Source organism: Pteropus medius, unplaced genomic scaffold, assembly GCF_902729225.1.
Source record: "Pteropus medius unplaced genomic scaffold, Ma_sr-lr_union100, whole genome shotgun sequence".
In the NCBI taxonomy this organism is placed as follows: Eukaryota; Metazoa; Chordata; class Mammalia; order Chiroptera; family Pteropodidae; genus Pteropus; species Pteropus medius.
The window spans coordinates 1-10,806 of NW_024355055.1; the positions used below are offsets into that span (position 1 = coordinate 1).

The 10,806-nt window shown below is 60.1% G+C and overlaps 1 protein-coding gene across 1 annotated transcript; it reads left to right on the forward strand.

Moving 5' to 3' along the window:
- Positions 1-3,308: 3,308 nt before the first annotated feature.
- LOC120598278 (putative serine/threonine-protein kinase PRKY) lies at positions 3,309-10,317 on the forward strand (the record flags this gene model as incomplete). The annotated part of the gene is made up of 2 exons (XM_039857059.1): positions 3,309-3,581; positions 9,988-10,317. Coding segments are annotated over 2 exons (541 nt in total), but the record flags the coding sequence as incomplete, so codon positions are not given.
- Between the last annotated feature and the right edge of the window lie 489 nt (positions 10,318-10,806).

The window sequence follows — 10,806 nt, forward strand, 5'->3', positions numbered from 1 at the left end:
TTTATTTTTATCTTTCAAAACTGGAGAACGTGAAATGGAATGTTCTGTGATTCAACAAGATTTTGAGTTAACTGTTTTTTTTAAAGCTGTCTAGACAAGCGAAGTCACAAAATTAACCCCTTTCCCCCCAGTGCTGAGTGAATTTGCTTGTTTATTCAGCTGAGCTTTGCATAAGTACTCCAAGTTTTCCTTTAAAATATCTTTATAAGATTAGCCAAAACACATTTGTTTCCGTACATCTAGATTAGTGAGGTAAGGTACACATACTGTAAGATTCAGCCTTTTAAAGGGTCTGAGTCAGGTTTTTCTTTAAAGCTTAATCAGAGAGTGAGCACAGAGTCTTAAAAATACTTTTTAAATTCCGTTTTCCACATTACACATACGTTTGACTCTACTTGTGTGTAGCAATAATTTCAAAACCTGACTTTTCAAAGGAAAACTGGATGCCTTAGACATTCATTATTTCATACACTGTGGTTTAGGATGTTTTCCGACATTACTACGAGAGGCAAAAAGCCAAGGAAAATAACTGAGTTTTGCAATGATAATTTCGCAATAATTACGCAGTGAATCATTTTCATTTCATTGCTCAGTTTAACTTAACCTTTTCGTTTTTGATTCTATAGATGAAGCGTTTCGATCGCGCACACTAAGAGGTGTAAGAACCTGGCGCAGTGAGGTGTATCTATCTGTGTTCTTGTCACGGCTGCCGTCCTCAAAACACGCGTCCACGTTCACATCCGTCACCTCTCCCGTTTTTCTCGCGATGAGAACTTTCACAATTTACTCTCGTAGCGACTTTCCCTCTTTTAAGGCTTTCTGTTATCCCTTTTTCTTCTGCGATGACCGTTGGCGTTCGCTGTCATTCTGTGTTAGTGCCGGTGGCTAGGCGTTTACAGAGCTGACGAGGGGACCCTGGCTGGTTTCGGGTGCACAGCGGAGGGTCACCGCCCGCGGTCATCAGCCACACACCCGAGCCTGCAGGACTCACTCGTCCCGCCCGAGGGCTTTGGGGCCCTTTGACGACGTCACCCCTTTGCCCCCACCCGACCCCGCCCGAAGCACCCATCACTCTGCTCTCTGCCTCCGTGAGCTTCGCCTCTTTAGGGTCCACACAGGCGAGCGACGATGCAGTATTTCTCACTCCGGTTCACTGACCATCAAGCCATCAGGGTCTCTCCACGTTGTTGTAAACGGCAGCACCTTCTTTTAAAAAATCTCATTGGCTTGGTTTAGCAGCTCACGAAATCAAACAGTGTCCCGCGTAGCCAGTAGCAGGATGGCCCAGGGTTTCTCTCTTTATTTATGGCGGAATAATATTCCGTGGTGTGTCTCACTGGGCAGAGGCGGGCCACGTGGCCATCCTTACATGCAGCTGAGCCGAAATAAAGAAAACGGACTTTGCTAGTTTCAAACACTGGGTAAGGACAGCTGGCGATGGGCACGGACCGCCGGCCAGCTCCGAGCGGGGGGACACATTCCATCTGTGCTTTTCCATGGGGTCTTCCGCTGTAGTGCTTTGAAGCCGGTCACCTTCACGATGGCAGTCTGCCGAGTCTGTCTTCTGGGCTGTGTCGTGCTCATCTATGTCCTGTAACCTGCTTGTGGCATTGGGGGCCTGCCAGAGCCGGCGTCCGCTTCGGAGCATAAGTCCCCTGGTTTGACTTCTGAGTGTTTCTACCTCGTACAGCTGGCAGAAAGCTTAAAAGCCGTTTGAGAGCTCCACGTACAAAAAATATCTGTTGTCTTTGTCCATCACGTGCTGGCCCGGAGCCCTCTCAGGCGAGGCTCAGAGACACGTACTCAAAACGCAAAACGGTGTCCAGCCGACACCCTCGGCGGTGAATGCAATGGCTTCCTGGCTGTGGGTCGCCGACGGCGGCACTTAAGGAGGACGGGACCAGGGACAGGAAGAAAGGTCCAGACACACAGCCTCGTTTCCTCGCTAGACCCTTGGGGTGTGGCGAGGCTGTGGATTTCATAGCCATCTATCTACCTGTCCCGGTGCAGACGGGCGTAGCACGTGAGCCGAGAAGGGGGTCGCCCGAGTCCGCAGGTCAAGAGCAAACTCAGAACTTGGACCACACGTAGCCCGTGTCGCGATTTGCGTGCACAGGCGCGCGACGGAAGGACTCAGCGACGGGCTCGTGGAAACACGTACCCTGTGCCCGCTCGCCCTTGGCGGAGGGAGCGCTGCCCCTGCGTCCTCTCTCTCTCTTGGCCTAAGTGTAGGGACCAGGTGACCCTTGACTCAGCAACACTCTATTTCCGTCTCCGAAGGCGCTTTTCCTGAGCGGCTCCCTCGCAAGCGTGGGAGGCACAGCTGTGTCTGCGTCTGTGCAGACCGCTTCCTCCTCCTGCGACCTTGAAATATTCATGATGGAAACGTCTTTTCGAAGCCAAGGTCACGTGTCTTTGCGTGTCCTTCCCCCCCGCCCCCCCGCCCGCCGTACCGTGAGCTGCCACATCTATTTCCCGGCGTGGGTCTTTCCATGGATAGAAAATCCTAAAAGCAAAAAAAAAAAAGTGTCGGTTGCGTAGAGGTTGGTTTTGTGTGTGTGTCACCACGTGCGACTGCAAACTCTAGAAAAAAAACAGAAAAAAACTAGGAAGTCGCTTGCTGTGTGCTTGGCGGGGGCGGAGGGGGGGTCTCTGTCCTGCTGCAGCCGACCTGGAATTTCTGTTCCCTCCTTGCTCATCCGGCGGGCTGGCCTCTTCCCAGCCGGGAGCCCGAGTAGTTGACCCTTTTCTACGTTTTTGTCCTCAGGAAGAAGAAGACCCTTACCCTTGCCATCCCCGTTAGACCCATAGGGACAGAAAAGACAGCGGCCACCCGTGCATGTGCGCAGCGCCAGGCACCCCAGACTAACGCTTCTCTGTCCACACCTTTTCTCTTCCCCGGCCCCCGATCAAAGTCCTTTGCACCTGTGACGCCAGCGTGGCATGGGGCGAGTGTCACCCTGCGCGCCGTGTGGGAGGCGGGCTCCCCGCCCCACCGTGAGGAGGGGGCCGGAGGGCGGGCGCGGGGAGGCAGAGGGGACATTTCGGGTGACGGCGTTCCGCCCGGGTACAGGGACACCCTGCCATATTCCTGCCGTTCGCGCCATAAGCGGTTTCTGCTCGTCCCGGGCACATGCTGCAAGGAAGACGCACCGTCGCTTGGTGGCCTCGGCGTCTCACAGAGGGTCGTGCGCCCTCGTACGCTGCCGGGGCGACGGGACCCACTTCTGCAGTGTGCGTGTGCGCACGCGCGTGTGCGTGTGCTCTCTGCCGGCTTCTCCGCCCGTTAGGGGTCATTTCGGAGGCAGGTGGTCGTCTGCGTCCGGACGGGGGGTGACGTGGGAATTCGGTCAAGAGACCCAGAGCCGGCGCCCGGCAGCCCCCGGTTCAGCCTCGCTCGCTTTCCCCGCAGGCACCGGCACGTTCGGCCGCGTGCAGCTGGTCAGGCAGAAGACGGCCGAGCGCTTCTTCGCGCTGAAGGTCATGAGCATCCCGGACATCATCCGCCTGAAGCAGGAGCAGCACGTGCACAACGAGAAGGCGGTCCTGGAGGAAGTCAGCCACCCGTTCCTGGTCCAGCTGTGAGTCCCGCGTCCGGGCCCCCTCCCCGCGGCCGCGTCCCGGGACCCCGAGCGGGGTGCGGCCGGTCCCGGGTTGGGGTTCGCGGTGCGCACGTGAGCCTCAGACCCGCTTGAGGACACTCCGGGGATGCGCCGGGGTCCGGCCCTGCCGGCGGGGCTCTGCGGAGGTGGCCGACCCCAGGCCGGCCCCTGGACGCAGGCGCTGTCTCTGGAAGTGCCCGCCCGGGGCACGGAGATTTTGTCACCCCCGGTCCCTTCAGCAGCTCCTCGGGGAGCCTGCCCGGCTAGTTTCTGGGGACCTCAACCCACTTCTGAGCTTTCTGCTCGGGCTTCCAGTGGCCGTTAGATGTTGCATGTAGACCCAGCACAGGACCGTCCACAGCAAGGTCCAGTAGTGACTGGACCAATGTCGCCCACCTGTGACCTCACACAGTGAGAGCTGCCGGGGACTGCGGTGCCCTGAGCTGGCTGTGCCATCCAGGTCCATTCCCAGTTCGTTCCCACTTCGTCCTGTTCAGGCTGCCCCACGTCCCCTGCCCACCCAGGTCCCCCATCCGCCCTGCTCCCCGCCCTCAGCTCCCCCTGACCTTGCCCTGCAGCCTAACATTGTGCCCCCCACAGCCGTGCTGGTTCCCCCATCCCGCCCTCCAGGGACGTGCACGTCTCCTGCGAGGGGCTCGTCGGGGACTCAGCGTGTCTGCCGGCCCCTGTCTGCGCCCATACAGCGTCCATCCGCGAAAAGCCCCAGCAGCAGAAGGCGGGGGTGTGGGGGGGTGTCCCCGTCATCGCTCCAGGGCCTGCGTCTGCCAAGAGCTCCGATGCAGCACATGAAAGCAGGCGCACGACGGGGCTCACGGGTCCCGCAAGACGGGGGTGATCTGGGCAAATGACCCTTAAAATGGATGCTTTAAAGGCCTAATAGTGATATGAATTTCCTCGTGAGCCTTGCCCAAAAATTATGGAAAGAGAGTTTGCACGCCCCGTATTTGCTTGGGCTGCTGTAACCAAGGACCCCACAGTGTGTGGCTTCAACAGTAGTTTATTCTGTCAGGTCCTGGAGGCTGATGTCCGAGATGCAGGTGTGGGCAGGGCCGGTCCCTCCCGGGGCCTCTCTCCTGGGCGTGTGGACCCCGTCCCCTCCCCGTGTGCTCACGTGGTCCCTCTGCGTGTGTCTGTGTCCTCGTCCCCTCTTCTTACAAAGACACAGTCCTATGGTGACCTCCGGGGGCTTCGTCAGAGTTCAGTGTCCGAGCTGCTTCTGGCCGCGTTGTTGGCCAGAGGCTCATGGAAGCCACGTCCAAGGACACGCTGTGTCGGGGAGCGAGCCGCCCCCAAGGCCAGCGCAGCCGACGCACAGATGGTTTTAGAACAGCTGAGAGGCTCGCTCACCGTGCAGGCTGCAGACTGTGTCACGCTTCCCGGCGGGGGCTTGTCGTCTGCCTGGGACCCAAGGCCCTGTGACCGCGTCTTGCCCTTTATGCTGATCCTGGCGTCTGCAGGTGGCTGGACCCGGAACCAGGGTTGTCACCGTCGGCCCTGCTGACATCTGGGGCCAGGTAGCTCCCTGCCCTGGGGGCTGTCCTCTGTGCCGGGGGATGGTGAGCAGAGCCTGCGGTCTCTACCCAGTGCCTGCAGCTCCCCCGCTCCCAGTGGTGACAATGAACAGTGTCTCCAGATGTCATGAGACATGTACCTGCAGGCAAAGTCGTTCTCAGGTACAGACCACTGCCACAGGTGGGTAGGTAGACGGATAGATGGACGGATAGATGGACGGATGGAGGGATGGATGGACAGACAGACGGATGGATGATAGATGGCATACATAGACGGATAGGTCGAATAACATATAGATAATTGACATATAGGTGATTAATAATAGATGGGCAATAGATACATAGACACATAGATATAGATAGATTAGTGAATCGGATAGATAATTGATAGATAGGTAATAAATGATAAATAGTTGGATGATAGATACATAGATAATTGATGAAAAATATTCATGGTAGACAGATAGATGATGATAGATGAGAGATAAATAGGCAGATAGATTATAGAAAGATAGATGTTGATAGACAGATGATAGATAGATAGATGATACATAGATAGATGGATGTTGATAGATAGTCAGATGATACATATGGAGAGTCTCCCCTTGGGCACCGTGGGTGTCGGGGGCTGGGGACTCTGAGTGGGGAGCCCTGTGCACCGTGGGGTGCAGAGCAGCGTCCTCGGCCTCTACCCGTGGACACTGGTCACAGCTCCTGTCTGAGCCGTGAGGACCAGAAGTGTCCGCAGGCTTCGCCACGTGCGCCCTGATGGGACAGACCCCGTTGAGCACGCCTGCAGGGCAGGCACACGCAGACGGAGTGGGCGCCAGGCCCTGCTTTCCCATTCCCACGCCAGCCGCTGCACCCCGAGCTCCGCGGGCCCACGGCGGTGACACGTGCATGCCCCGGGGCGGCCTCAGCCCTGGACTCTCGGTGCGTGAGCGGGTTCCCGCAGCCGGCGGGGCGCAGAGAGCTGCTGCTGCTCGTCCGCAGGGACACGGCCGACATGTCTGTCCCCGGGCCGAGCAAAGCGCCGTCTTCGCTGCCCGCGTCGGCGTGATGGACGGGGTCGTGCCCGTCGTCAGGAGGGGACACCGCCTGAGCCAAGCCCCAGCTCTGGTCTCCGTCGCCGGCGCCAGGTGCCCGGCTCGCGGGTGAAGTGACCCTGGGCTTTTCCCGTCGTCCGGGAGGGAAGAACACGGTGCTCCGACGTCCTCGGCCCCCCGGCCGTTTCACTCGTGACACCGTCCATCTGGAAGGAGCCGTCCTCCCCCCTCTGTCCTTGCTCGCCAGGGACAGACGTGGCAGCAGGAGCCCACACACCTCCCCAGCCCCATTCCTCGGTTCTTTTGTTTTTGGCCCCAAAATGATGAACTGTGTGTGTTTTGTGGGAGAGGTAGACGCTTGTAAAAGAGAGGTTTAGCTTGGGGCGCTGGAGTGACTGTCTGAGGTCCCCACCGATGTCGAGCAGGATGTAGGGGTCACAAGTGTCAGGGGGGCCCATCCGCTCAGAGGGACCGGGATCGTGGACTTGGGATGAGGGGGACACGTAAGCAGAAGCGTGCGGAATGGGGGGTGCCATTCCCCGGTGGGGGCTCCATCCCGATGCAGACTGGCCCAGCGCACCCCGGTGGCTCACCTGAGGGGCTGGGACGAAGGGAGGGGCCCGAGTGCTGTCCAGACGCTGCTCTAGATGACAGCATCATGGGTGGCGGGCGTTGCGAAGGACAGGGACGTGGCGAGCGAGGTGGCCTGGGCCCCCGGGCGGCGTGGGCACGGGGGCAGAGGGTGCCAGGCGTCCCTGAGAGATTTGGCGGTGTGGCTGCAGGAGATCACCGCCTCTCTGCTTGCACAGCCGTGCAGGTGGGGTGGCCTGTGGCCAGGAAGTTGCATAGGACAGAGAGGGGGTCCCGTTCTGCGTGTCGGGCGCGGGGGGCACAGTAGGCAGCAGTCGTGGAAGAGGAAGCGAGCGTCAGCGGCGGGAGCCGTCAGACGGAGCGACTGAGGGTGGGGACCCTTGCGCACAGGCGCAGCCGGTGACCACGCCCCGGTGGCGGAGACACCTACCCCGAGGCCCCGCGCGCCCACGCGGCCAGGGCGCAGAGGACGAGCTCGGTGCGCAGCCCTCAGCCGGGACTTTGCAGACGCGCCGTTTTGCGCCGATTTGCGCCGTTTTGCGCCGTCGGACGCGCACAGGTGGCCGCCGCGTGCGCGCGCGCGCCTCGCGTTTTCAACTGCTTTTCTTTGTCATTGCGGCAAAAGGCACCGGACGCAGAGTTTCCTGTTCGTGCCGTGTGCGAGTGCGGCGTCTGACAGCGTCCAGGGCCGTCGCCTGCCGTCCGGTCACCTCCAAGATTCTCTCCCCTCCCCCATGCGAAGCTCTGTCCCCGCCGAACGCTCGGTCCCCCTGGTGCCACCGCCTGTGCTGAGCGTCTCTGTGGATTTGACGCCTCCGGGGACCCCAGGGACGTGGAGTCGTACGCCGTGTCGCGTCCTGTGCCTGGCGCACGTCGCCCGGCATGGCGTGGCCCAGTCCCTCCACGTGCCCGCGGCCGTCAGACGTCGCTCCCTTTTCACGGCTGCATACTATTCCCCCGTGTGCACGGACCGCGCTCCGCTCCTCCGTCCACCCGCGGAGGGACACCCGGCCAGATTCTTCATTTTGGCTCCTGTGCGTCCCGCCGCTGTGCACACGGGGCACCCGCGCCCGCTCCAGTCTCCGCTGCCAGCGGCTCAGCTGCATTTGCAACGCCTGATTCCGCCTCCATCCTGTTTGGGGGGACGGCTTATGCTTTCCCCTTTGTCTGTGACTCTGTGGGCTTTTTCCTTTATCTGTCATCGTCAGGTCACCGCATGCGTCGGTCCGCCTCTGTCCTCTGTGCTGAAAGCGTCCTGCAAACTCGCGTGCACGCACATACACACACACACACGACGTGCGGGGCACGCTCTGGGGTGCACGCTCGGGAAAGGCGAGCTGCAGTGAGGTTGGGCGGCGTGCTCACTCGGGGTGAGGAGCCGGCGTGTGTGTGTGTGTGCACGCGTCCCCCGAGTCATGCTCTCGTCCCGCACGGCCTGGCTGGGCCCCCGATTTCGCCTGCGGGCGCCCGCGAGCCGTCCAGCTGTCGTGAGCAGCAGAGCTGTCGGGTCCAGCGCACAGCGCCTCGTCTCGGTTCAAACGTCGGAAGCCGTGCGCGTGTGTGGCTCGTCTCTCCAGCCGCGGAAGCCGGCTGCAGAATACACCGACGAAGCCCCCCAATCGCCCTGCCTGCCCCCCGTGTCCCCTCCTGCCTGCACACCCCGGATCTTGAGGCTGCTGAGCAGCCAGGAGTGGAAACGGGAGAGAGACGGACAGCGTGCGGCCACTGGTCACGAGGCGCCGCGTGCAGACCGCGTGGCCGTGGCCCCTGAGACGGGGTGACCTCGGGCGCAGATCTGCTCACTGGCCGCAGAGGAGGCGTCTTCAGGCAGACGCCGTGTGCGGGGAGGCGTGGTCCCCGACGGCGTCCGTGCTGCAGAGGGCCGGCTCCTCTCCAAACGCACGGAGCGAAAGCATCTTCTCTGGGGGACCCTCGTCTCTCTCCCGCGTGAAAACGTGGAGACGTGGACGATGCACATGCACGTGACACTCCGAGCCCGATGCCCGCAGCTCAGGGGTCGGCTTGGGACGGCAGCAGCAGTGGCGGGGGCGCGACGTCATCTCTGCGTGGGCGCCCGTGGCCGGATCTGGCCGGACGTCGTCCCGCGTGCCCCCTCGGTGTGGCCGGCCCTCGCCGCAGTGCCCGCTCGCTGGGTGGAGCCCACCGCCCGGTCCCGAAGCCCGGCCGTTGCTCCCGCGTCTCCTTCCGAGAATCCTCTCCTTCCCGGTCCAACGCTTGCTTCATTTCTCCCAGACGCGTGGGACACGGATGCGGGGCGTCCTCACCCACAGCCTCTCTCCTCCTCCGAGTCTCACTGTCCCGTCCGTCCCTGCACAGAGCTGAGCGACGCCCCGGGCTTGGGACTTATGATGGGTGATGGCCGCCCTGTCCGCGCAGGTGTTGGCGAGGCTCCCCGTGCACTCACTTGCCGTTGGGTTCCAGCTGTCATTAAAGCACCGGGGTGACTGGACTCGCTGGGGTCCCTGGGGACGAGCCCACTGTGGGTGCATTCGGTGCAGGTGCCAGAGGGACTGCACGGCGGGCGGCGGGGGAAGCAGCACGAAGGAAAAAGCAGATCTGTCGTCTCGTGGCCCCGGAGGCTGACGACCGAGATGCAGGTGTGGGCAGGGCTGGTCCCTCCCGAGGCCTCTCTCCTGGGCGTGCGGACGCCGTCCCCTCCCCGTGTCCTCATGCGGTCATCCCTCTGTGCGTGTCTGTGTCCTCGTCCCGTCTTCTTATAAAGACACAGTCCTGTGGGATCAGTGCCACCCTGGTGACCTCGCTGTACCTTAGGCCCCTCTGTACAGACCCGTCTCCAAACGCTGTCCCATTCTGAGGTCCTGGGGTGACCCCTTCAAAGTGACGTTTCAGGGGTACGATGCAGCCCCTAAGCGGCGTTAGTGTATTATCAAAGCATGGTGTCTACTCCGTTCTGAGACCTCTGACAGGATTTAACAGGATACGCAGATCTTCACATGCACCTGCGCCCATGACATCTGTCTGTACCGCATCTTAACACCTGTCCGAACACGATAGTATGCGTGCAGCTAAAAATATCTCGACATCTCTCTGTACCGATGTCTCAATGTCCTTCTAGACCCACAGCCTCACACCTGTCCATACCTGTGCCTCATCCATCCAGGCCCGTCCCCTCACAGCTGTCCGCACCTGTGCCCGTACCTCCCCGGCGCGGCCCTCACCGTGTCGCCCCCACAGGTTCTGGACGAGCCACGACGAGCGCTTCCTGTACATGCTCATGGAGTTCGTGCCCGGCGGGGAGCTCTTCAGCTACCTGCGGGCCCGCGGCCGATTCTCCAGCAACGCGGGGCTGTTTTACTCGGCCGAGATCATCTGTGCCATCGAGTACCTGCACTCCAAGGAGATCGTCTACAGAGACTTGAAGCCCGAAAACATTCTGCTGGATAGAGACGGCCACATCAAGCTCACCGACTTTGGGTTCGCCAAGAAGCTGGTGGACAGGTGAGTGGAGTGTGAATGGAATGATGTGTACAGTCCTCGCTGTCCTCCGGCCGACGTAACGTCCTCTGGGGTCACCTGTGCTGTTCCAAGGGACGGATTTCCATCTTCTTTATGCCTGAGTCATGCCCACTGCATGCGTCACATTTCCTGTATCCACTCGTCCGCCGACGGACACTCTGGCCGCTTCCAGACGCTGGCCATCATCAGCAACGCTGCAGTGAGCATGATCTTGCAGATCTGATTATTATTATTATTATTATTATTATTATTATTATTATTATTATTTTGGATAAATACCCAGAACCGGAATGGCTGGGTCGTAACGTCGTTTTATCTTTGATGATTGGAGGAACCGCCAGGCGGTTTTCCTTCGCAGCTGCTGCAGTTTGCAATCCGATCCCTCCAACAGGGCACGAGGGGCCCGTTTCACGTCCTCGCTGACCCTGCTCCTGTCTTCTGTTTTGGATGACGGCCAGTCTCACAGCTGTGAGGTGATAGATCTCAAGTTAGTCTTTCTTTTCATCAAAATTAGACACACACCCGTCGTGCATCAAG